Raw genomic sequence first — 27,888 nt, forward strand, 5'->3', positions numbered from 1 at the left:
TAATTTTTTTTCTATTTTAAAAAAATATTTTTCTTAGTTTATTTTTCCTATTTAACATCATTAGGGTTTTTTAGCTTCTTCCAATAAAGTGTTATAATAGCTTTTTGAAAAGTGAAGAATTTAATGATTAAAAATTAAATATTTTAGGTGTTTTTCTCATGATTATGATTGATATCCTTGATCTTTAAGAGTCTTGACTTGTAACAAATCTCCATCTGAGTCATCAACTTTTACTAAAATAATCAACTCAACAACTCATATTCAACAAACTTAGTTAATAAAATAAGATTAGATTAAATCAAATTCTTAACCAATGTAAGTTAAATATTCTAAATCAATAATCCAAAAGTTGAAAGTTTTTTTATTATACATATAGTGTTGTGTGGCAATATATTCAATTTCTTACTTTTTTTTTATTTTGTCACATAACACTTGAATTAAATTAAATTTTGAATTTTTAGATTATTATTGTAGAATATTTAAGTTAGATGGGTTAAGAATTTGATTTAATATATAAGATATTAAACTGAATTATTCATGTTTTGTCAAATTCTTATTTTATAAATTATAATAAATTTTTTATCCATATATATTTAAATTTACATACAACTTTAAAATTGCAAGTATTTAAACTATGACCTTTAAACTAATCTATTTTTAAAATAAGTTCTCAACTGTATTATTTTGAATTTTTTTTATCATGCAACTTTGAAAAAAAACATATCTTATTATATTCAGAGCCTGTTTGATATTGTGGCAGTGATTGTTTTTTAAAGTTATTTTTAATCAAAAATTATTTTTTTATTTTTTAAATCAACATATAAAAAAACTAATTTTTTTCAATATAAATCAAAACTAAAAAATTCCACCGCAGAAACAACAGCAGCATCTCAATCTTTGACAACAAAATGTGGCTTAATTTGACATTGATTAACACCACACATCAGATTTGGAGTCATCACACACCCCATGAGCTGATGACAATCAAAGGGTGATGATGCGTGGTAAGGGATAATGTGTGTCCAAAGAAGGAAACAGTGTTGTTTGGTAACGAGAACAGTGAGCGTGAAATCCGGTGAGAGATTGATGTTAGCAGTAATAAGAGAGAGAGAGAGAGGAGGGCAGGAGAGCTAGGCATAGGCTAGTTTTAGTGGTACGGAGGAAGGGAATCTGATGCGGACATGACGCGTCCGAAATCAGAGGGAAGACCCAATTATTGTATCCCACGCTGCCCGACATCTATGATTCTGTCGGTTCTGTCCCACCACCACCACCACCACCACCCTCCTCCTTCTACTTCTATCTCATCAAAAGTCCCTCTCAATCTCTCAAAACTCCTGTCCTCTATTCTCACGCTTATAGCTTCTTGAATTTTCTTGGCTCTCTCTCTAGCCTGAGTCGTCTGTCCATTAGCCAAGGAGCCACCATTAGCCAAGGAGCCATCCTATGATATTTTTCTATCCAACTTTTTACTAATCATAGATTTAGAGTGGGGATCATGTTTGGAATCGTGTGTAGCCCACCACAAAATCTGTGCGTTTGGGTGGGAAATGTGTTGCATGAACTTGTAGTATTACTATGTTGTTGTTGGGTTTGGTTTTCTTTGCTTAAAAATTGGGTTCGAAACATTCTAGCTCTGACCATGGAAGAAAAAAGTTGACAAAGATATTGGTTTGTTTAATTTTTTTTTTTTATCAGAAGTTGACAAAGATCTTACTTGTGAAATCTATTTCAAATGATTGCATTTGTTCTATGTGTATATTGTATGATGTATTTGTAAGCATATATAGTCGGGATTTCCTTGCATGTTCAAGGGTAGTTTGGGATTGCGTTTTAGATGATATTCGTGAAAAAATTTAATTTTGTTTTTATTTAAAATTTAAGTTTTTTATATTTTTGGGTTATTTTGATTTACTGATGTTAAGAATAATTTTTGAAAAAATAAATAAAAATATTATTTTAATGTATTTCCGAGCAAAAAATACTTTGAAAAACAACAATCACCGCACTAAAAAAACAAAAAAAAAGGTTGCCTGTGATTTATTATATAGTATTGAAATCGACAATACATGATGATAATTATTGCATGCAATCTTAAGGGCAACGGAATTGCCTTTTTACTTGAAATAATTTGTTAGGTACCTATATAGTCCTATATATATATATATAAATATAATTATATTACTTATAATTGCATTAAGGTGTAAGGACAACCTAATGAGGAGAAAAAAGAAGCTATGTTTCTCTAATAATGCTTGTATTATTGATCCTTAAGAGCAAGAAATGCTTGAATTATTGGAATTTGGAGGGTAGCTAGCTACCTTGGTTTGAATCCAATTCTTCTATCCTCGTCAAGATCTAGGCTTCTGTTTGTTGACACAATCTATTTTCTTTTTGTTTTTTCTTCTAATTTTCTAATCTCAGCCTTTTTTCTGCTAGCAAATTTAAATCAATCAAGAATTAAAGGGCCCTACTAGATTAATAATGCCAATGCTTCTACCTAACTCATCACATCCCTTCCCCACCACCAAAGAAACAACATCATTGTAGATTAAACAAAAGAATCGGTACCTTAGTGTACCAATTCAATTAATTAGCACAATTATCTCTCTCTGTATATATAATTTAATAGCACACAATCTTCATTTACGAGACTCCATTAATGTGTACAAGTACTAACATAGTTTAATTTATTTTTTTAAATATTTTTTAATGTGCATATAAACCATAAAAAACATAAATAAACATAATTTTAATATAAAGCACTTAGCAACACACAAAGAGGGTGTTTGAGATTGAAGTTGGATTAAGTTTCTAAAAACTTTTAAATCTTTTTAATTTTAAGTTATTTTTTTATATTTTTAAATTATTTTAATTTACTGATATAAAAAATAAATTTTTAAAAAATATATTTACAAGTAAAATCATATTTTAAAAAAAAACAATTTTTATCACTTAACCAAAAGCTTGTAAATTCTGTACTCTTGTAGTATATCCGAAAACTGGAGATGAAATCCGTTAGTCACCCCGTAAACCAAGAAAAGATTAGGCAGACAGTAGTAATCCTAATTGTGTAGTATTTCAAGACTAACGAGTTTTACAACTAACAAAAACAGTAGCAGTAGTAGGAATATTGTCTTGTTTCAAGCGCAGAGAGAGAGAGAGAGAGAGAGCTAAGCATAGAAGCCGCATACCTAAGCTGCTAGAGCTGACTAGCTGACCCCAGTAAGAAACCCGTTTCTGGAGCCGACTGAATATGTCGTGCCTGGCTACCCCTATAACAGAACACTGTAAAAGCTGCTGAAGCTGCTGCTGCTGCTGCTGCTCTCTCTCTCTCTCTCTTCCCTGCCTTGCACCGCACCCTCTCCTCATACCCTCAGAATTTTTCAGATTCTCCCTCTCCCATCTATCTCTACATAAATTCCCCTCTTTTACCCCCTTGCCACCCACATTTCACATCCTCACAAGCTACACGCGCATTCACAGAAAATCACTCTTCTTTCTATCTTCAAACACGACAAAACATAACCAATACTCACTCCTCCAACACTCTCTTTGCCCCCAAAAGCCAAAATGCCGGCAGAATTATCAAGCAGCGAAGCAGCAAGGAGAGCACAACAATCGACAGCTGCAACTTTAACTAAGCCAGGAGGAGCACCACCTCAAGAACAAGAGCACTTGCCATGTCCACGTTGTGACTCAACGAATACTAAGTTTTGTTACTACAACAACTACAACTTCTCTCAGCCTCGTCACTTCTGTAAGTCTTGCCGCCGTTACTGGACTCACGGTGGCACCCTCCGGGACATTCCTGTTGGTGGTGGCACTCGGAAAAATGCTAAAAGGTCACGTACGTCAGCTACTTCTCCTGCCTCCTTCATGGGTCCTATGACAGGCACTAATATTGATGGCTTACCACTGCCTGCTACCCCAGTGCTGCTCCCACTCACAGCCAATCAGGGTTTGTCCGTCCACTTTGGTGGTGGTGATGGGAAGGGTAACGGTGGTGGTCTGGGTGGGAGTTTTACTTCTTTGTTGAATACTCAAGGCCCAGCTGGGTTCTTGGCTCTTAATGGGTTTGGTCTTGGAATTGGGCCTGGGATTGAAGATGTGAACTTCGCTCTTGGAAGAGGGCTGTGGCCTTTTCCGGGAATGGGAGATGTTGGCGCTTCCGTAGGTGGTAATGGTGGGGCTGCCGTCACAGCTGGACTGGGCAACACATGGCAGTTTGAGAATGGTCAGGAAAATGGGTTTGTCGGCGGGGATTGCTTTTCTTGGCCTGATCTTGCTATTTCAACTCCTGGGAATGGTCTTAAATGATGTAGCAGTATGTTAATTCGGTGTTTCTTGTTTTTTTCTTTTGGATTTTGGTCCTAATTAAGGATTGCAGGGTTTAGTTACTATGTAGTATTCAAGTGTTGAGAGAGCAAATTAGGGTTGAAATTAGAAAGAAAATTAAAATTACTGTGACTTTTTTTTTTTGTTTTTTTTTTTTTTTTGGAGTTTGACTCTATGAGATGTGATTTGGTTACTTTATGTGCCCTCTCCTTTTGGTAGTTTAACATGGTCCTTATTTGTTTTACATGTACTTACGATGATTGCATTACATGGCCTTCTTCAGTTCCTTTGACGACACTGATTTGCCCGCCTCTTCCAAGTTCAATGATTCCTGATGAGTATCATGAGTGATTTTGATTTTTTTTTTTTTTTATATTAATATATCATACAATTCAAAAATACTAATAAAAAAAGTCTTAATGGGAGTATTGGGATTTTCACCTGCTTTTCCCTCATATTTTAGACTTTTGGGAGTATTAAAGGCAAAGTCAAGAAAAAAAAAAAAAAGTATTATGATGTTGTTCAAATTAATTGTTAAACTAATGAATTTGGAGTTTCAGAGTCAAAGCCCCCACTCTTTTTTTTTAATTTTATTATTTATTACTTCGAAGGCCCACTAAAAGTTATGCTATCCACACCTAGGCATTATAGTTTCAATAAGATTACGAGAGTTAAGCTATTTCCAGGCCTATATCCCGCTCATGAATTATCCATCCACACCTAGGCATTATTCAATGAACAAAAAAAATTATATATTTATATTTTATTTATTGTGTTTTATGTAATATATGTGTGTGTGTATTAAATTTGAGTAGGTTGGACAATATCTATACTTTACTTTTTATTTGTTAAGGAAAATAATTATCTAAAACAATTATATTATTTGAATTTAAGTGAAATTATCATTCTTAATTGACAATCTCTTTTATGATTATATAATATTTCATGGTAGGTGCTGCCAAGTCCAGAAGCTTGGCCTGACAGGTTGCCAAGTCGATAAGGTAGGCTTGACGTGTGTCTCTCAAGGGTGTTAAGCTCGATGATTTTTTACCATCGCACCTAGGCATGGTTGGACACTCCATGTTCGTCTAGGCCTAACGCGTGGCCAGATCCACTACATTCATGGATTCAAAGATAATGCTCAAATCTAATGTCACACCTTTATAAATTTTTACATAAATTTTAAAGCGATTATTTATCAACAAATAGACTTAATTAAACAAATCTAATCTCCACTAACACAATTAGGTCCATTAAAGTCTTCCATGGCCTACCATGTCTCTATCTCTTAGCTGGATAAAAGTGGAACACAGTTTATGATACAAAATTAATTTATAAAGGTGAAATAACTTTCTAACCCCTCCACTCTAGCAAAAGAATAAGGTTTATGAATTATAAATATCCCTTGAAATACCTAGGTAAAAGGTTCACATTTCTTCTTTTTTAATATTTTTAACCTACATATTTTTATGGTCTATTTCTCTAAAATATTATTGTTCTTTTTTTCTCTAAAAATATACTTATTTGAGCATATAAGAGTCCACAAATCTATCAAAGGAAACCTTTTGAAAGTTCTAGTCATCTTGACTTACAAGACACTAGCCATATTAATTAGAAAGAATGAATCAAATTGCTAGATTAACAACTCATCCAACACTTAAGCTTTGCTCCTAAATTACTTCAATTTTTTTGGTATCTCAATTTTTTTGGTACCTCATCAGTGAGCATAACGTTTTTTTTTTCAATTAATTTATGAATTTATTCAATCAAAATTTGATGTTTTATGTTTTTTCTGTGTGTCATGACAGTTTATAAATGTACTATTTATTTTGATATTTTTTTTGCATGCTTTTTTCTACAATTAATATGTTTTTTTTATTCGTAGACTTTAAATTAATTATTTTATGTTTTTTTTTTGTTTTTTTATGTCAAATCAAAATAAATTCTAATAATCATAAATCTATCATAGGGAAAAACACAAAAAAAAAATGTAAAATAATTAATTTAAAGTCAACGAATAAAAAGTATATATTTTGAAAAATTATAATTTTATGTATCTATATCAGAATTTAGTATTTATTAGTTTTTTTTATAGGATCTTTCTTATATTGTTTTGTAAGATAATACTATATTGATCATATTAAACACACACATATATTGAGATTTATTATTTTCTGTTCATTTGATATTTTTTTATTTTAGTTTGGTGAGAGAATATTATGTTTATCTGATTATTATAGATAAATATTTTAGGAATATTTAGATTATATATTTCTATATATTTTAGGCAAGTTTAGATTTTTTATTAATACTTATTGCTTGATAGACTTTTATGCATGAGTATTCCATATTTACATAACAAAATAAGGAATTGAAATCCATCAAAATAAAAAATCTTCCAGAGCCAAGATCAATTGTTTTTGGTTATTTTAAGGTGAAAAAACACTCAAATAGAACTCTCCTCACTGAGTGGAACTCATTGATACCAGGATTGATTATTTTGGTGGCGGGAATCAATGTCAATGATGATTTTCTCTATTTACCCTTGAAATCTAGCAATTCTCTCTCTCATTTCTCAAACCAGGGATATAAAAATAATGAAAAAAAAAAGTTTTGGTTTAAAATTGACTTTGTTCTTAAATCTCAAAATTTGAAGAGCCCATTCTCTCCACTTTTTAAAAAATTGGAAAGTTTGGGGACTATAATGAACATTACACTCAAACTTTGATAATGCTACCCATTCTCTCCACTTTTTTTACTTTGATTCCTTGTCATTTAATCTCACTCAGCCTTCAATTTGACCCTATAAGAGCGAAGTAAAAAATTTATTTTGGGACAAAAAAATTGACTGTGGAAGTTAGTGAATTATAAGAGGTGCTACAGGGCATGTAAAACACCATTTTCCCCATGCGTTTTAGTGCTTTGTACTAGATCATTGGCCTAGGATGTGTTGCAGGTCATATCAATCTTTTGTAGCGTTTTTGTTTTTCCTCCAACCATTGATAATGTGTTTTCTATCAACTTTTGTAATTATAAACTCAAAATATAATATATATAGTGTATCAAATATTTTTTAAAATATTAATATGATGATATATTGAATGTTATTTTTTTAAAAAAAATATTAAGATTGCAACGTATTAGATTGACTCAGGTTAATATGTTAAATTTTCGACTCAAGTTATAAGATTGTAGCAATTCCATAAAAAACAAATTAAAATAAATTATAAAGGTCAATTCTTAAATAACCTGTTTTGTTAACAATAACAATAATAATATATTATGGTTTATTGTTTACACAATATGTAAACTACCGATGAATCAAATTTGTATCAAAATTTATTTTTGTTAAAATAAAAATAGACATTAATAAGAAAAGGAAAACTCATATAAAAAAAATATATTTTTGCTTCATAATTGTATTGATTTCCTTTGATACAAATTAGGGCTGAGCATTTTCGGTCCGGTCCGGTTTTGGACCAAAATAAACAACCAAACCGATTTTATTTTATTTTTATTTTTGGAACCGAACCGAACCGAACCGAAAACTGGTTCAAACCAATTAATTTTAGTTCGGTTCGGTTCGGTTTTTTCCCCTTTCAAAACGGTTTAAACCGAAATTTTTATACTTGCTTCCATTTTCCAAAAAATCAACTCCAATTTTTGTTTTGTTCTCCTTGTCCAGAAGTTAAACCCAACAAAAAAAATACACAAAACAAAAGGATTTGACTGCAAAAAAACAAAGAGAAAATCAAAAGTTATTGAAATGTAAAATCATCAAAAAGCATGGAGAAGAAGAATACAGATTTGAGAGATGAGAGACAAGAAAAGCATCGATAGCATTGATACAGAAACTGTTGAGAATGCAGAGTTTTTAGATCTTGGTTTCTCTGAAATCCAAAGAAAACCCTTTCATGGTAAGCAAAACTGGTGCGGGGATGTATGGTGGTAGCTGTGTTGGTATTGATTCAAGTAAACTAGTAGTAGGCTCTCTTTATTGTATGATTGCCTCCAATTCGTCACTGGAATCTAGGTCCAATCATTCGAATTCTCTCATGGAATCTAATAGTCAGGATTCATCACTAATTGATTTGAAGCTAGGGAGATTGGCTGATTGCAAAGATGTACATGATAATAGGTTTTTGAAAGAGAGATTTTTGCTATCTAAGGAGAAGAAGACAGATTTGAGAGTGAGAGACAGAGAGCAGGGAGAGAGGCGGCTAGGAATGTTGAAATTTAGGGTTAGAAGAAAATATGTTATTTATACTTGTTTTAGAGGGAGGGGGCGGCTATGTGAACTGTAATCTGCTAGGGTTAATGGGTAGAAAACGTTTTTTTATTTCTAAACCGAACCGGTTTGTTTCAGTTCGGGTTGTTCGGTTTAAGCATTACAAAACCGGAAACCGAACCGAACCAGATATTTTTTTAAATACTCTAATCGGTTTAATCGATTTTTTTTTCGGTTTGGTTTTTTCGGTTATTTTTTTTCCGGTTTTCTCGATTTAATCGGTTTTTTTCTCACTCCTAATACAAATATCAATTTTATTTACAACATAACAAAATAAAATATATTTTATCCAATTTTTAAGTGATTTTTTTAAAATAACTTGTGTCTTTTCACCTTTTTTTTTTTAGTTTAACGTGGGTGTCCAGACCAGCTTGCGCGCACCTCGACTAATCCCACGGGCCCTGAAGTTAACGACCATGTAAGCCTCCAGTGGCCATCATATGAGCAACCACAGGGCTCGAACCTAAGACCACAGAGGGAGCAAACCTCTTGGTCCCAAGATTTTACCACTGGGTCACCACCTAGATGGTTTGTCTTTTAACCTTTGGACTTAGGTCAGGGTGCATGTGTAGTGACACAAAGTTCATGCTTTTATATATAATCATTCATGTTTCAACGTCTTTGAACATGGAGGGAGAAGAGAGAAGGGAGGAAAGAGAGACGACGTTCAATTTTTTTTTTCCTAGGTGTGGTTTTTGAACGTTTTGTTTAGCATCATGATTGAACTGTGTTTTTATAGTTGTTTTTTTGTTTTTTTTTAAATTAATGTTTTTAGTATTTTTTTTTAATTGTTTTAATGGATTGATATTAAAAATAAATTTAAAAAATATAAAATATATTATTTTGATATATTTTCAAGTAAAAAATACTCTAAAAAGTAACTTTTATCACATTTTTAAACATACGTGTAATTTAAAATAGATTCTTACGTGCATGTCTTTAGGATGATTATATTGTGTTTTTAAATGAAAATAGGATAAAAATTAGATGGAGTGGGATGGGGGCTTAAAACTAAACCCTATTTTTTCCGGTGAGAAAATGGTTTATAGAAGATGAGGGCGGTAACACGGCAATCCTCCGGTGCATTCAACCCAATAGCTGGGGCCTAGTTGCCACCAAGCCCATGGTGTAGGCCTAGTGATCCCCCGACCCATTTTTCTTCTTTGTTGTTTTTCGTTTTTCCTTTTGTTTTCTTTCCTTTACTTTTATTTTTCAATTTTGTTTTCAATATAATTTTCACCAAATTTTTAATGATTAGTTTTTCTTATTTTTCATACGATATCCCAATAATTAATGATTGATTCCTATGATTTTGACATTTTTTTTAAAAAAATTAGTGTAAAAAATGATCATCGTGGTAAAAATAATTATTCTTCATTAAACTTATAAAAGATTAATTAATGATTAATTGAGATTTTTTAATAATAATATAAGTTTTATAATTGATAGTTAATAATCTAATTAATATGATATAATAAAGGTTGTTCTCTTTTTTCAATTTTTATTAATTGCCAATTTATTTTTACAATAATTGAGGTTTGTTAATTAGTTTTAAAATATTTGATGACGATAACATTGAATATAAAATTGGTTTTATTCTTTAGAATCAAATATCATCACTAACTAGAATTAACATATAGAAGAAGCAAGAATCTAAATAACAAGGATTTAATTGTTAATAATTTAACATATTTTATGACTTTTTTAATCAATGGTTAAAATTAATTAACTACTCAATCAAAATAGATTTCTCAAGCTCCCTTTCCTTTTCAGTTCTCACCTTTCAATTATTGATTACTATATTTTATTTGATAGTATAAAAAAATGATATTAATATATAATTAAAATATTTCCACAATTAATGTTGATTTATTTTAATTTCATTTACTCACTCGAGGTATCTTATGCACTTGCATTGATCCTACATATTGTCCAGTTCCTACAAACCAACAGATATCCTCTGCTATGCGCTGTGTACAGTTATTTCTAACGTGAACTGTGCTTGTACTCCACTACACTTTGCTTTGCTTAACACTGATCAGGTTATCGTGCAAGATGGAGCGCTTGGATATACAAACATTCTTGATGCCCTAGTGGATGTGGCTTATTCTGCTCTAGAAAATGCTGGCGCAAAGGAAGTTGAGATTATTAAAGTGACAGAAACAAGAGGGCCGTCCGGCGAGGGAACGGAAATCGCGACTGTTGCTAATGCATAAACTTATAATAACAACCTGACAAAGCGTTTGAAAAATAATGTTGGGACACCAAAGAGGTCAGAGAGTTGCATGTTTTCCTTATTTGTTCAAGATTTCAGAAGTGGGAAGGAATGTTATGGTCTTTACCCCCTTGATTTCTGATCCAGACCCTCATAGATATATAGAAATTGTGGAATCAGTTTTTTATTGTTCCTAAGTAATATTCACACATGTTCCTTTTCTGCTTGAAACATGTATAGAGCCTGCTATGGAGGATCTAGGATCAACTTCTTTCGAATACACTCATCTTGTCTTTATACATATAAAGTACTTAAGCATTGCAAATTGGTTGTGCTTTTCTGGCTTTTACCCAATTTCATATCCCTTTATGTTTCTTTTAGCTCTCCACAAGTTAGCATGGATACTTTCAATGTATCAGACAAAGAAACAAGGGTACTTGCTGCAAAAATTCCACGAGTTTCATCATATTAGGCAAAATGTGCAATAGCTACAACCATAATCTAATTATCAGAGGTGAAGCAACAATGTAATGCTTGGAGTCAAGCAGATGCCATCCTGAAATTTAACATGATAAATCAAAGAGATCTCAACGGGTCCATAAGATATGTATAACACAAGCACCATGATGAATAATACAAACGCAAGCATTGCAGCCACCTTTACCCCCCTACACTATGAGGCCCACTATTGATTGAGGTAATGCTGCTTAATTAATGCCGATACTCAAACAAACTGGTTAAGGTATTCATCCACAGTAGTGTATTTGACATCAGGGTATAGCTCAGAAGCCTCTACACCAAATGATGGCTCAATCTCAAAGTTTGTCTGATCTCCATTCACAAACCAAGAGTGGCAAATTGCTAAAGTCAGTTTGCGTAGAAAGTCTGAAGTTTCTGCGAAGAGAGGAGAAGCAATGTCAAGCTGTCTTCACCATGTTAACTTTGAACAACTGAAACTAAGAACAACAGTATTTCTAAAAATTATCCAACTCAAGCTGACAGAGCGCTGAAGGATGCTATTGAAATGAATAGATTTTCCTCTGCCAGGGTATGACATTTTACATTCCAAGTCAATGAGATGATATTCATACCTTGAATATTCTTCAAAATTTGCTCCTCTGGAACATAGACCCTTTCAATTGTTTTCCCTATCTTCTTCTCCCACAAAGAAACAAGTTCATTGGATGAGATAATGTTGGCTGGGGGTTTAATGTAGAGGATTTTGTTCACTGTTCTTGGATCATCCACTGCTTTGATAGTGTATGTGGCAATGTCCTCTTCCTTGTTGAAAACCACTGTAGATCAACAGATGAAACTGTAAGATTTTGTTAAGCATGGACCTGCATGTTGCAATCCACCATATACTTTGAAAAAGTTGCTAAATGTTTAGACTATCAACTAAACCACAGTGCAGGAAACAACCCAGAGTCGGTAGGTTAGTCTCCAAGGGTTTAATTAATTCCATACGGACGACACTCAAGCAAGAAGAATCCTTTAGTAAAACACTGTAATTGAATACTAAAAGATGCTATTACCTTTTACATTTCCATCACCTAAAATGACAAGTCTATCTCCATGGGAAGCAGTAGCTCCAGGTTGGTTCGAAGTTGTTGTTACGGCAGTGCTCCTAATGCTTGAAGCCTGAACATGTGATTGGAGAAACGACCCCAAACCCCCAGAACTACGTTGGTTCAAAGCTGGAAGAAAGAAACCAGCGAAAGAATTAGATGCCACACATGTGTGTAAGGAATTCCTTCAGCCCCAATAGCTCGTCGAATTTTAGCCTTTGAAGCAGCCAATCCTGTTGCTGGTTCAACAATATGCGCTCTATCCACATCATTTGTAAACTCTGATGGGATAAATCTCTGCAATAAAAACAATTCTCATTAGCTACCCTGATTCATTCAAGAATAAATAAATTTGAATATACCAAGCAGTTTTCTTTTCATTTCTTTTGGAATTACAAGGACATAAAACCTGGGTCCGGTATGAGGCCAGAGTGAAAACATGCCAATTCTTCCACTCAAACAAATTTAACTACCTACCTTGATATTTCCAGATTCTTTAATGGCAGCAATGATGTTGACTTGATTATCTACCTGATCATGAGCAATGGAAGATATCACAACATCCACTTGCTTTATTGCCTTCACCAAACTCTCATGATCCAACAAGTCTCCCTACAAAACAAAAAACAAACATAAATAAATACCACACGAATAAACAAATCATACAAAATATTCTTACACACCAATGTGACAGTAACTAACGTTTCACCACTTAACATTTGCTACATCAGTTCGTACAGAATCTTCATATGATTTTAGTTTGTAACGGAACACTTACAATTAGGAAATTGACACCAAGATTATTGAAGTTGTTAATGACAATGGATTTTGCAGGGCTAGAGAGAGAGAGAGTGGACTCTCTGACAAGAACAAAAGTTGGGTGGCCTTCCTTGATACTTGCTTCTACAATGAATTTTCCTATGTATCCTGTGCCTCCAATGAGTAGAATCTTGCTTTTATCTGCCATTGCTTAAACTTTGTGGCTAAAGAGAACAATTGACGCTTAAAGGAGTAAAAGAGATTGAGTCGCTTATTTATAGAGGGATATTGTGACGCATGTGATGATGATTCTGAGGGTAAAACCTGGCGAGGTGAACTGGAATGTTACATCATGGTAGTCTATATATATATATATATATATATATATATATATATATATATATATATATTATAATAAAGTCAATTTTCAAAGCAAAAGCTATTCTTTCTATTCTTTTGTTTTGATGATGAGCTTTTTATTTTGATGACTTTCCTGTTTGCTTTGGCTGGCAAAAGCCCCCACATAGCAACAGTATGTCGACGGTCAGAACAGGAAAAATCCATTGGTGATTATATGGTAATCGTAATGGTAATTTAAACATAAGGGCCTAAGTGTCATGATGTTGCATCTGCTGTTCACGCAGAGAGAATTGCACTATGGATTAAAAGTCTCTGTTGGTTACTTCTTGCTCTGGTTTGGCTGAGCAGCGTTGGATTGGTGGCTGGTTCTTCGGAATTTGTGGTTGGCTGTTTCACACTTGCTTTAGGAAGGTGATGGCTGCACTGTAACGTTTGCAGCTGAGAAATTTTATTTGACGTCTATTCCTTTGTTGGTTATGATCTCCTGATCCTATAGCCCTTGGGTTGTTAATGTCTTTGCTCTCGCGTGAGTTTTGAGTTGCTAATTTTGATCGACGATTCTAGTGGTTAATTCTGAATGTGGCTTGCTTCTGCAGATTGGGTTTTTGTCCTCAACCTTTGTTCACCCTATGGAATTGCCTGTTATTAGAGTTCAGCCGTGTGCGATCGGCTTCAAATTCTGCAAGTCGTAATCAGCTATTTTTGCTTATTACCATTTCTTTTTAAATATTGGTTAAATGACAGCGTTGAAAGAAGAATCGGTATCATGATTCAGAAACAGAATATTTATAGCTTGTTGCTGTTGAAAATAGTCAAAATAGTGATATCCATAAAAAATATTAAATAAACAAGAGATAGAAGAGATAAAAAAAAAAAAAAAAAGGAAAAACAAGATTGCATGTATATGCGTCAGCATACATAATTAACTGGTCCTATATCGCATATGTTGAGGGAGTTTTAAAATTTATATCTAACCATGTTAATTTGATGCAATTGCTCCTATAAACACTGACGGGAGGCACCAGTCCTAATAAATGATCACGTAAAGCATCTCAATTAATCGATCCTTCATGTCTTATCACAGGGGTTCTATCTATCGGAAGACCGATCAACATGACAATATCTTGGATTGTGGGTATCATCTCACCTACGCGTAAATAAAAAGTGTGTCCTGCGCCTTCATCGCTAAACCAAAGTTGCAATCAATATGTAATCAGGATGTATGTCATACAGCTGGCTGATCTAATAAAAATTAGCGTTGATAACAAATAGGCAGACACGTTTATGCAACTTCATCAAGGTATGTAGTCAAGGTGTTATAGGATCACTACCCTAAAAATCAAGCAATTTAGTTATTTAAACAATTAAAATCATTCAAATTTTAATAATTTATAATGCTTAATTTAAATAGTTATTTAAAAATGCCATTAATCTAAAGATATGACCTCTCCACTCCAAATATCATCGGAACGATATTGATCTTATATATAAAATCGTTAAAATTTTAATAATTTACCATGCTTAATTTAAATAGTTATTTAAAAATGCTACTAATCTAAAGATTTGACCTCTTTACTCCAAATATCATTAGAATGATGTTGATCTTATATATATATAACCGATCTAACATTAGGACCTGCCTTAACAACCTCTAACATCAGGACCTGCCTCAACAACCAGGTGGTCTTGCCTATCAGCACTCCTAGAAGCAATAAAACCTCCTCTAGTCTGAATCATGTCTCCCTCGAGGTCTTATATCAATAAATTGTTAGTCTTTGCAATACAATTGAACATCCATATATTTGGATTAAAAAAAATACTTGAAGTTTAAATAATTTAAAACAAATATATAAACAAAAAGAAATAACATATATTGTCTAGTTTCACAAGTTTTTCTGTTATGATTCCTTTGACCGCATATGCCACATCTATTCAGTGAGTGCCTCTCTTTAGCATCCATCTCATTATGTAGACGAGTGGATTTCCTTCGACCTTTATCTATTCACCATCTAGTTGGATATCCATACACATCTAGAACGGTATATGCAGGCCATAATGGTGTATTGGGCAAGGGTTAAAAACAAGGATTGTATGCATTTTGTACGACAAGTTGGAGTAGAAATTATCAACAAATTACACATAGTCTATATTTCATAAAGTGCAGCACGCAATTAGGTGTGAACAAGGTTGATGATATAGTTGTCATTTGCCATAAGCACAAATTGCTTCATTGATGCTAATTGTTTCCCGCATTTCTCTTGGAACACCAGTTGTTAGAGGTGTCTTAGACTGAAATATCTTGCCTCTAAGATCAAATAGAAATATCAAGTGTGATCTACAAGTTACCGTATTAGCAAGTATTTCAGCTAGGACCTTTGGAGGCTACAATACATCATGACTAAAAAAATCTTCAAAATATTTATTACACATTAAAAAAATTATATGCATTATAGTCGATACATACAGACAAGCCACATATAATTTTTAAAACATTATTAAAAACCTCTCAAAAATTCATGGTCATATTGTCATTACGATAACTGCCAGAATCATATGATAATGCCTATTTTTATTTAAGTTCAACTGTTAACCATACTCTGATCGCATCATCGGTCTCTACCAATCATTATATAAAATGTCAAACTCTTATTTAGAAGGATTTGTACACATCCTACGCAATATATTTTTCAAGATAACATTTTTCAACTTAGTGTTGAAGTTACCCATAAAATATCATGAACAATATTGATGATATCCAATACGCTCGGGAAAAATATGTGCTATAAAAGCTGTAATTGCCACATTTCTACCAGATATTATACACAATCTAGTATAATCTCCAATCACATATTGATGTAGCAAATCTAAAAACCAACTCCAATTATTGTTTGTCTCTTCTTTGATAATATCAAAACGCAATGGATAAACTCTATTATGCATATTATAAGCAGCAACAACCAACAACTTTGCCTTGTATTTACCATAAAGGTGAGTATCGTTAATACTAATTAGAGGATGACAATATTGAAACCCATCAATTGAAGCATCAAATGCAAAAAAAGCTCTCTCGAATGTTACTTTATTGTCATCAACCATTTTATGATCCCAAATAACAATTGATATTAAATTTAAATCTCTAATGGCCAGTAGTATTCTAGGTAGGTTTTGAAATGACTCTTCGTTTGTATCAAATAACAATTCCAATATTTTTTTTTAGCCATCCATGTCTTCTAATAAGAGACTTCATGCTCATAATCCCTCTTCACAGTACCTTAAATCATTGTAACACTCGTACTTAAATCCATCTTCACAATTGTCAACATCACCTAAGCAATTAGATCTAAGTCAATTTGACGATGGCGTTGCAAAATAAAAGGGTTATGACATGTGCGTGACCCTTTCAATTTTTCAATTTTGAAATTTCCCATAGATTATATCTATAGTGATATCCCTCATTCAAGTACCATCTAAAAACTAGTTCCTGAACATATTGAAACTTAATATAAGTTTTAGTTGAATGATAAACCTTATACAAAAATGAATTCTTTATATGACACCGTTTTACTTCATTGATACGTTCAAACTTGTCTCATAATTTTTTTTCTAACCTCCAATTCATCAACTGATAAGCCCGAATGCCTACGACTATTAGCCCAATCATTGTATCTGTATTGGTCATATGCATTCACAACCTCAAACTCAGGAGTAGAAGGAGTCATGTATTAAATAACAAGCTCAATTAACTCAACATCTCCATCTTCCTCATCTTCCTCCTCAACCTCACTCTATCAATGTGATAGTTATCTTCATCATCACTTAGTTCAGATTATCCATAATAATATGAAGTAGATGTCATTCCCAAGTAAGGTTCTATATTAACAATTTCATGCACCAATATTTGTTTTCTTGCATTACCACCTAACCTAGATGGACCAGCTACTCGCGATGCTTGTGTGGTTCTCTAAGAGTTATTTAGAACGCGAGTCAATTCCATACTAGAAGAGTTTCTTTATCTAGGTCTACCATGCAAATAGATCTCTTGCATATTAATCTCATTAATCCTCATAAACTCAAACATTGAATTCACATTTTCGTCATGTATTGGTACACCGATATAACAAGTTTGACTGACCCTGGTTTGCAACATCCTCCAAGTAATTTCAACTTCTATTTCAAACATATTCTAGCCAAGTTGATCACATAACATTCTAGATAACTTGTTAAGGGATATGTTTAACGTAGCAGTTAGGAATTTATGGCTCCCTCCATTATAAGTGATATAAATGTCGGTATTAACAGTGATACCACTATGAAAACATAATATTCCAAAATTACCAGACATTTTATCAAACAATACAACAAAACACAATTCTAATTTATTAATATTTTAGGGTTAATAAAAGTGCATAATTTATCAACAAAACCATAATGGTAATATAATCGGCTAAAACCTAAATTCATGAAATTAATCTGTGAACACCTACTTTCATCAAATTTCATTAACATAACAAAATTAGTGATAAAATTCATATATGCTATTATTATTATTTTATTAATTCACAATCAACAACAACCCAAAAACCATAGATTATTTTACAAAATAACCTAATTATCAACTCAAATTATATTTAATTAACATAATCTCTAGTTCAAAACCCTAACATTGTATGAAATTAAATTAACACACATTAGCATAAATTACATCAAAAGAGGGTTTCCCCCCTCATTTACACCATATTTTTGGTTTTTCTTTCTCCCCTCCACGTCCCCCTACACCACGACACAACACACGTCCATTTCATGGCCTGCCATTATGCCCGAAATGAGTAGAGAAACAAGTCCTTTGGGCGCCTCTAGAGTAGTTGCAAAGTGGCTGCCAAGCCAGCCTATTCTTTGGCATGCGTTTAGACAAGAATAGGGTGGTCCAGCTCCTCTTTGCCCCTATAAATACCACTTCACCAAGATGTGGAAAAGAGGATCAAAAAACAAAAAGAAAAAAGAAAAAGGCAAAGAGAAAAAAAAATGAGAGAAAAAAAAGAAGAAAAAGGCAAAGAGAAAAAAAAATGAGAGAAAAAAAAGAAGAAAAAAGCAAAGAGAACGCTTTGGCTCTGCCTAGAGAAGAAGAGTGCCCTCCCTCCAGCTATAAAACCAACCTCTCTCCCTTATTATTTTGGCTACATCAAAGACCCCTCAACGACCACCAATACCAGTTTACTTTCACTGATAACAACGACTTTTTCTCCTAATTGCCATTATAGGCAACACCACCATGAGCCACCACTAGCATCAATGACCAACAACTCTTCATTCCAGGTAACCTTCTTCTCTTTTCTATACGTCTTCTTCTTCGCCTCACTTGCATGCAGAACGTGAATTAATTCATGTTCAGCAGCAAGCCAAATAACTAACTTGGTTACTAGGTTCAACCCAGTAATCAGGTTGGTGGTTTCGGGCGGGACCTTCAGCTTATCCCATACAGCTAGGCTGGGTCCAACCTTACCTTTTCATAAAAAAACATTTTGATGGGCCTTCAGCCGACCCAACCAACTGGGCCAAGTTTGGGCTTTAGGCCCAATCAACCCAACCCCTAGGTTAAGGGTGTGTTTGACAAACATACCCTTATATCTTTCCTTTAGTTTTAAACTTGCCTTTACCTTAAGATCCAGCCAAACAGGCCCTTAAAAACCCTCAGAAAATTCCAAAAAAATTCATGGTCCTTTTTGAATTTATTTGTGAGCCCTTTGCATGTTTTCCTTAATTTTTTCACTTCATATTGGGGTTATGGACTTATACTGTAAGAAACTGATCCAATATCAAAGTACTCGTTTTTCGCTGAAATTTCAAGAAATTCAAAAAACATTCTCTAAAAATTCTCATTTCAAAAAAAAAAAATACAAAAAATATGTTTTTATAGGTGTGCATACAATAAAGTCTCTCAAAAATATAAAAAATTATATCGTATTTCCATACAAAATTTAAAAAATAATAATATGTATTTGCATGCATTTTTGGATTTAATAACCAGTTTATTAAAGTCATGAGAACTGGAATTATATTTAAAAAATTCCAAAAAAATTATTTTGTTTTCTATTAGTATCCAGGATTATGAACTTATACGTAAGATATATTCTTGATATTAAATAAAAAGATAGTTTCTTTTATTTTTGTTTTGACATTACAACAGTTAAGTTCTTAACCTGATAAGATAAAGATATCCTTACTTATGAGAACTTTTCTTTGACATTACAACAATTAAGTTCTTAACCTGATAAGATAAAGATATCCTTACTTATGAGAACTTTTCTTAAACTTTAGACAGATCAACGATTAGAAAACATAACAATACCTTAGTTTATATTAGACATATAAACAATACAACTTACCTCAGGTAAGACGTATTAGAGATGCTAATATCTTTCCTTTACACAATTAGTTCCCTTTCTCAAACTCTAGAACTAGTTAGGGTTCCTAGTGATCAAAATACTAGGTGGCGACTCTCATTCCTTTTTTCTACTGATAAAGGACAAGAATCCCTTTTCCTTTCCACCCATACCATTCCTAACCATTCCTGATCCAAGAAGATGATTGTCGCGACGCTGCACACGTGCGACAACCAACTTAAACAATTTTCGTTTTGACTCAAGTTTGTTTGAGTTCTCTATTACATTTGGATTATTACTTGCGATTTGTTTGAATGAGGAGGGATGCAGGCTTTGTTTACTTCTTTCGAGTTACCCTTGTTTAATTATTTTCTTCATGCATTTGCCATTGAAAGCAATCTTTTTTCTCGCTTTGCTTTTTTAGGTTTTCTGTTACAATATTGTTAAAATTATCACAACTCAATTTTGGCTCCCGAAAAATTTCTTATTTTTTTATATATAAAATATTTTTTTTTCAAGAAATATTTAAAAATCCTACAAAAATTCACACACACACACACACACACACATATATAGGCTTTTGAGTCACACCTAGTCAAAACACCTGGTGAACAAATAATTTGGGGTCATACTAAAGAAAATAGACTGAATTAGATTTGGTTACACAAATTAAAAGTTGTACGACCAAAGTGGATAAAATGGAGAAGTTTGAGAATTCAGTTGTACCAATAAAAGGCCTAACTAAAGAAAAACATTGAAGATTGGGGCTTAGTTGTAGAAAAATATTGAAGATCGGAATGAATCTATAAAACTTGGAAGTTTAGGGATTTAATTGAACTTTTGATATGTCTAATTAGCTTAATCAAAGATTTAATTGGAATAAAAATCAAGTTTGGAATTCAATTTTACCAAAATTGGAGTTCGAGAACCAATTAACTTTGGTATGACTTAATTAATGCAATTAGGGATTTAATTAAAGAAAATCAAAGTTTAGAAGTTAATTAGAACCAAAATTGCAAGAATTAAAAGCCTAGGGACCAAGATGAAAGGGTGCCAAAATTACAAGGGTCTAATTGATTTAATTAGGGGTGAAATTGCAAGAATTAAAGTTTGGAGTGTCAATTAAGTACAAAATTAAGGAATTGCAAAACCAAACATCAAAGTGTAAGGTCATAATTAAGAGGATTTTCAAGAATTAAGACCAATTGAGAGTTTGATTGCGAAGTTTCAAAATATAGAGGATTGAAATTAAATGTTAACCGTGAAAGGGTAGAGTAATAAATTGTAAGGGACAATTTTGGGATTTATGCTCTCTTTTTATCTCTTATTTTTAATTTCTCATTCATTTTCGCTCTCTTTTCTTTAAAACATTAGATCCACCATTTACTTTAATTTAAATTTTGTTTTAAAATTTATTAAACTTCATCATTATACATATTTTTAAATCTAGCCAAAATGCAGCCAGTAGTCTACAATTTGTTATTCAAATCAAGCCAATTAATTAGTTTTGTGTAAAAGAAAAAACTAAAAATATCCTATATGTTGCAACAACCCAAGATATTAAGGCACACGCCCAAAATAGCCTTAATCTTTTTTATATTACAATTTAGTATTTTCACTTAAAAAATATTACATTAAGATATTTTTAGGTATTATTAAATAATTTTGATGTACTAATATTAAAAATAAAAAAATATTATTTTAATTAAAAATATTCTATACCACAATATCAAATACATAATAAATATAAGTTTAATTTATGATAATTTTTTCTTATACGTTTTTTATAAATTACAATTTTTTCTTAACATAATAACTACAAATTATATTTTTTTAATTAAAATTTTAATTGAGAATTTTCAATAAAACCCATATAAAATTATAATACATATTAATTAATTAAATATTTTTAAAATTATAACTAAAATAAAATACAGTTCAACTCCACCACCACGTAGACTCACTTTAAATCCCAAATATTTATTAACAAAAATCTGATCGGAAAACTACTGAAAATATTTTCTAAAAAATACCCTGAATACCCACTGGTACTGTACCACTCCTTTTAAATAAATTTCCCAAACAATCAACAGACACCGAGGCGGGTCTTTCTCGCGATTTTCTTTCGCCCAATTTCCCTCTCCAGGGTTTTCAAATTAGGGTTTTTCACCAAAAACCTTTCTAATACCAAGAATACAACAAAATCACAATCAAAGACACAAACTTTGACATCAAAATCAAAAACCCAGATGGCATTTTCTTTTTCAACTCCACCACAGCAAACCCCATCTCTGTTTCAGCCTCAGCCTCAGCCTTTTCAACAAAGCAGCCCTCTTTTTCCACAGCAGCAGCAGCAACAACAGCCACAGCAGCAGTTTCAGCAACAGCAGCAGCAGTTTCAGCAACAGCAGCAACAGCAACAGCAACAGCAACAGCAACAGCAACAGCAACAGCAACAGCAACAGCAACAGCAACAGCAACAGCAGCAACAGCAGCAATTGTATCTTTTTACTAATGACAAGGCTCCTGCAAGTTATAGTACTAAATGGGAAGATCTTCACCCAGATTCCCAGAAAACTTTGCTTCAGATTGAGTATGTTTTCTTTGTTAATTCTGTGTTTTATGTTTTGGTTTTTGGTTGCTGAGAAAATGTGAAAACAAAAGGAAAAGAAAAGATGAAAGAAATAGCATTGAAATATATTTTTATTGGCTACTAAGATTTATAATTGCCTAAAAAGTATACATACATTGTAGGGCCTTTTGAGGTATGTGTTCTGTTTATTATGTTTAATCTGTTGCCAGAAAATAAGATATATATATATATATATATATAAAATGCTTTGCTAGGTTTGATGAAAGTAGAAGTTCTTTGATTTCAATGTTTTGTTGAGGTAAGAAGTGCTTAAGGTTTGACAGTTTGGTTTAGTTATCCTATAATTAGCAATAAAGGGAGTTGGGGTTTGTTTAGCTGCTGAACAATATCAGAATTTGGGCCTTCAAAAAGATTCACGTTTCAATACTGACCCACAAAGGGTTAAATTGAGGATTATGCAGTTGAATTATTTTGATGGTTCTTTGGGTTGAACCAGTGGTAATGAATTTCTTTTCTTGTTTGGTAAATGGTTGAGTTTGTGTTGAAATGTAAAACTTTATGTGATATTTGTTACCAACTATGTGGTTTTTGAGGTGCTCAAGTGCATTTTTTTATGCAGGGAGCGGATATTGGAGTATAGGGATGAGAGTAAGAGGCTAGATCAGTGTAGTCGCCTTTACGACTCTTCAGTTTCCAATGAAGGATTTGAGCTTGATGCGAGCCAAATTATTCAGGTTGTTTACTTCTGTTTTTGTGTTGCCAATTATTGTTGTTTGGTGCATCAAAATAAGTGAACGGCATTGTTTGTGTGTGTAAAAATCTTTCTTTTAGTTACTTTACTGATGTTATTTGGATTGCACATTGATGGGGATTTGTAGATTCCTATAGAGTTACGTGGGCAGAAACCTGGTTGATGCCTGACAGCATGTTATTTTCCTAATGTAACTCAAACCACTTATGAGTTTTAGTAATTTAGAAATTATAGTCTGCTAGTGGCAGAGAATGGTTTGTCCAGTCCATCTCTCGGATGATTCTCTATGACATGTATGTTGCATCTTTTTAAACAGATGTGTTGTATGAACTTGAATGTGCTGTCTGGGGTTGAAATATCTATGGAAATGTTAATTGTTGGAGTATTCAGGGAGAACATAAAGTTTTAGGCTGCTAATGCATAATATGTGACCACAAGATAAAGATTTAGTCTCCTTATTTTCAAGATTTTTTTTTTCTTCAGGGATGAAAGATTTTCCTATATCCAGTCATGTTTGCTAGTTAGTCACCTTTTGTAGCTAATATTGCGACTTCCTTTATCTTTAGTTTTGCTCATGGGATGATAATGAATACTTTAAGGCATATTTGCAGGAACTTGGGGGAATCAGTACTTCCATGGAGAGACAGAAAGCTCTTTTACAAGAACTTATGACTAATGTTAAAGACATGTTACGGAACACAGAGATGGCTGTTCGTTCTTTCATGATGTTACATCCTAGATTCCTTCATTCTAATGCAGGAGGTGGTGCTTCAAATGCCACAGCACCATCCCAGCCTCCTGGAACAACAGGAATACCTGGTTCCACTAGTCAGCCAGCATCTTCCTCTATAGTTCCAGTGTTTGATTTTTACAGTGGCCTTCCGAAGAAACCATCTCCCTTTTTACAGCAGACAGTTGCTAGATTTGAAAAGTATTTGGGTGAATGCAGCCAGTGGATTGAAGAATTAGAGCAACTGCTCCTCTTAGATTCTGAGAGGAACTCTTCCCACCCTGGATCCTCATTATTGCAGTCTCTGCCAAAAGTCATGTCAAATGTGCATGATTTTTTTGTTCATGTGGCTGCTAAGGTAAATAAAGATAGATATGGTTGCAACCCTCAATATCTTGTTATATGTCATTGCCTTGTGCTGGAATATCTTATGACAGCCCATATTTTTCTACATATAGTATATTTCTAGGCGGATGGACATGTGATCTGAGAAAACTCTCTTTTCCATGTTAACAAGGATGGACCCATGAAAATATATTCTTATCTGACAGCCAACAGTTGGGTTTATGATTTATTTTTTTTATTCGAATTCAGTTAAAAGTTTTCACAAATCTGGGATGCTCCCTTTTTATTATTTTTTCCTGAGTGAAGTATTATAGTATTTCAATCCATGATACATGCACATAAAAACTATACCATGCTAGTTTATTGATGATACAGGCTGCTTGTATTGCTTGTGTAAGAATTCTCACATAGTCAAGGTTCAGATTTGATTCAACATACATGTGGGCTTTCCTTAAAAGTGTAAGCATGTGCGCGCGCTAAAGGTTAGAACATATTTCAATTGTTTCTTTTAATGTCCTTTAGGTGGAGAGCATTCATCAATACATCGAATCCATGAAAACAGCCTATCTTGTTGACCAGCGTCGTCGAGGGGATGGGAATGATCCATTCCTTGAGGCTGATCGACGTGAAAGAGCAAGAAAAGAAGCTGCTGCTAAAAGGGCGCATCCAACTTTGCATTTGCCTGCAAATTCACAGCCTTCCACACAAGGTGCTGGTTTGTTTGCAAGCTCGGCAACTTCTTCAGCATCAACTGCTCCCCAGGCATCTACAGCAACAGCACCAGCACCAGCATCTTCAGGAAATGCTTTCTCTCTTTTTAACACACCTTCTGTGCCATCTTCCTCCATGTCATCTTCTTTGTTCGCAACACCGACAACCTCTGCTCCAGTATCCACTTTGTTTGGGTCAGCTGCAACTCCCTCTTTATTTGGCAGTGCTACTCAAGCTTTTGGCGCTTCTTCATCAGCACCAGCTCTTGGCTCTGCTTCAACTCCCTCTTTGTTTGGCAGTACCACTCCAGCTTTCGGTACTATTTCTGCTGGAGGTTCACTATTTTCTTGAAACATCCATAGGTGGATTGTCGTACAATGAACTTAATAACTTGAAGGAAGTTTAAAGTTGTGCAACCTCTATTATTTCATAAATTTTTTCTACAGTATGTGCAAATCATTGCCTACATAAACGAAAGAGCTTAAATTTCAGTGAGTAAAGAGTTGTTTCTGAAAAAAATCTTTAATTTTCCTGCTAGGTACGGTGGCAGGATCTGGCGCTAGCTTCGGACCTACATCTGTGAGTATATATTTTCCTTCTGAAGCTTTATTATTATTAATATGGAACAAATTCAGTTAATTTGGTACCAATATCCATGATGTGTTCTCAATCCTCATTTAGACATTGTTCTTATTTTAGAATGGCTGCAAGAGCAACAAACATGGGATTTAAAAATCCCTCAGTCATTGTTATTTTTGAAGCCATAATGTCTAATGTCACCCACTTGATGTCTATGTTTCCACTGTCTATCTACTAAATCTCAATTCCACGTTCCTTTGCTTCTGTCTTACAGAAACCATCAAGACCAAAATATCGAACTGTCCGTCGCTAATCTCCATGGCATTGGATGATGAAATCTGATGTCAACTTGTATGCTGGCTGCCCTGATGATTGCCTGAATTTAACAAGGATCCTTAAATTTCATTTTAAGAACATGTTTCACTGCTAGATGTTGTCTTTCTCCCGGCTTTTGCTCAGGAGTGTTCCAAATCACCTACTTATTGAGTCAGAAATTTCTTTTCTTTTCATATGTGCATGGGAGGCAGCATCCATTATCCGTTCTATTCGTGTATGTCCTTAATGCTACACAAGATGCTGCACCATTTTCCTGTAACGTTGTATAAATTTTAGGTAGGATGTATTTGGATATATCAGTGTGAAAAAATGGCGGTTACATGTCAAGGCATCATTCAAACATGTCAAATAAACTCCTTTTGTAGCTGTCATATCTACGTTGTCAAAACAATACGCTGGATTTTGTTTGCCAACAAGCTTGATGCGCATTTACTGGTAGTATTCACCTGATTTGTTTATTGGTGGACAGTCATGTATTTATTTCTATTATTTGGAGCACTGTTTTCTCCAAACACTATTTGTGTGGCTGAAAAGATGATCTCTTCATTTTTTTGTACGAACAGTTCATCTGTGTATTTTGTCTCCCTCTTACCAAAAGTTTAGGGCAGATTATGAATAGGAGAGAGCAAGGTTCTCATAAATGTTGTTTTAGAAAGACACGAAAAATACAATATAAATTTGGATAGTAAAATTAAAAGGAATTTGTTTAACTAATTATATATTGATAATTTTAACTATGAAATTAAATTACATGTCAATAATATTATAATTAATGAGTGATCTAAATAAAATAAGGGAGAGATAGATAGTAGGTATCAATAAATTAGTGACATGGAGAGATAAAATGTTTCAGAATAAAACTTCTCAATACAAAAAAATTACTGAATGATAAGAAGTACACATGGACCTAGTGATATCTTGGTTGTTTCCATTACAATAAGTCATAATGGATCCCTTTCAAGTTAAAAGTTAATGAGTCTAAATTGGTAATTAACTAATATAAATTCAATAATATAATAAACCCTTAAACAATGTTTAATGCGGTAGACAAAATTTAAATTAAAAATAATTATTTAAAATTAATTAAATAAATAAAATAAAATAATAAAAAAGTCTTCATGTTAAAATTCTTCCATGTAATATGAATCTCCAATTTTTGCATATATCTTGGCGGATTTGAGTCTTGATTTCAAACATGTCGTTCTCTCTCGTTTAAATGAATTACTGGGTTTACGATATATGGTTAGAAAGCTTCAAATGTCTAGTTTCTAGCCCAACTTTAATCATAGCAAAATTCTACCAGTAGCTTCAGATATGTCCCAAACAGTACACGAAGGTTTAGTTTGATATATTTGACAAGATTCGTCTACTAACTTTGACCCTTTGAAATATTATGTTCCCGAACTTTATTTGACTTGAAAATTTACCACAATATATTTTCATGTGTCTAATATTTCCCTATAAAATTTTATCTCTATCCAATGTATGGTGTGAAAGATATGTCTAATTTTGTAAAACTAATTAGCAGATATTGTAAGGCCAAAATTAAACCAGACTTTGTTCATATTATAAATTTAATAAATTCATAAAATCAAACCGAGTTTACCAATTTTAATGGATTTGCATGAATTAAGTCTGATTTTACTGGTTTTAAATTTTTAGTTTGATTTTACATGTTAGATATATATTAACTTGTAAAATTATATAATTTCATGAGTTAACTCGTGATTTTAAAAATAATGAAAGAGATACTCTTTTATTCATGTTCTGCTTGCGTTTTATGAAAAAATACAATAGGAAAATCTTCATTACGATGAATCGAATCGAATAGAACATCCTTGAGTACAACGGTGGTCACGCACATCATGTACTGCTACCCTCTCATGATAACACAGGCATTAAGCAAACGAGCAACAGATGTAAATCATGAAGCTA

At 33.0% G+C, this 27,888-nt stretch overlaps 2 protein-coding genes and 1 pseudogene across 5 annotated transcripts; 2 read left to right on the top strand and 1 right to left on the bottom strand.

The window, feature by feature from the left end:
- Positions 1–3,173: 3,173 nt before the first annotated feature.
- LOC7483143 (dof zinc finger protein DOF3.4) lies at positions 3,174–4,464 on the top strand. Its single transcript, XM_002310726.4, has one exon. It carries the CDS (start codon positions 3,574–3,576, stop codon positions 4,318–4,320), a length of 747 nt encoding a protein of 248 aa, XP_002310762.1. The 5' UTR covers positions 3,174–3,573; the 3' UTR covers positions 4,321–4,464.
- A 6,814-nt stretch (positions 4,465–11,278) lies between these two features.
- LOC7497732 (phenylcoumaran benzylic ether reductase POP1-like) lies at positions 11,279–13,427 on the bottom strand (annotated as a pseudogene).
- Positions 13,428–21,980: 8,553 nt separating this feature from the next.
- On the top strand, positions 21,981–26,509 carry LOC7477983 (nuclear pore complex protein NUP58). Of its 4 annotated transcripts, none has more exons than XM_052454645.1 (6): positions 21,981–22,501; positions 23,121–23,235; positions 23,852–24,340; positions 24,850–25,372; positions 25,577–25,617; positions 25,892–26,509. In XM_052454645.1, the coding sequence occupies exons 1-6, from the start codon at positions 22,158–22,160 to the stop codon at positions 25,928–25,930; spliced, it is 1,551 nt and encodes a 516-aa protein (XP_052310605.1). In that variant the 5' UTR covers positions 21,981–22,157; the 3' UTR covers positions 25,931–26,509. The 4 variants fall into 4 exon arrangements, with proteins under 4 accessions (XP_052310605.1, XP_024461499.1, XP_052310606.1 ...); XM_024605731.2 differs by having other exon boundaries at positions 21,982–22,501; positions 24,850–25,354; XM_052454646.1 differs by having other exon boundaries at positions 21,982–22,501; positions 23,864–24,340.
- Positions 26,510–27,888: the final 1,379 nt, after the last annotated feature.

Source organism: Populus trichocarpa, chromosome 7 (assembly GCF_000002775.5).
Source record: "Populus trichocarpa isolate Nisqually-1 chromosome 7, P.trichocarpa_v4.1, whole genome shotgun sequence".
Classification (NCBI taxonomy): domain Eukaryota; kingdom Viridiplantae; phylum Streptophyta; class Magnoliopsida; order Malpighiales; family Salicaceae; genus Populus; species Populus trichocarpa.

Bases quoted from the DNA above. Each gene is read 5' to 3' on its own strand.
- LOC7483143 (XM_002310726.4), top strand. From the start codon at position 3,574: ATGCCGGCAGAATTATCAAGCAGCGAAGCAGCAAGGAGAGCACAACAA.
- LOC7477983 (XM_052454645.1), top strand. From the start codon at position 22,158: ATGGCATTTTCTTTTTCAACTCCACCACAGCAAACCCCATCTCTGTTT. The intron at 22,502-23,120 runs GTATGTTTTCTT...TTTTTTATGCAG, and splicing joins AAAACTTTGCTTCAGATTGA to GGAGCGGATATTGGAGTATA. The intron at 23,236-23,851 runs GTTGTTTACTTC...GAATACTTTAAG, and splicing joins ATGCGAGCCAAATTATTCAG to GCATATTTGCAGGAACTTGG.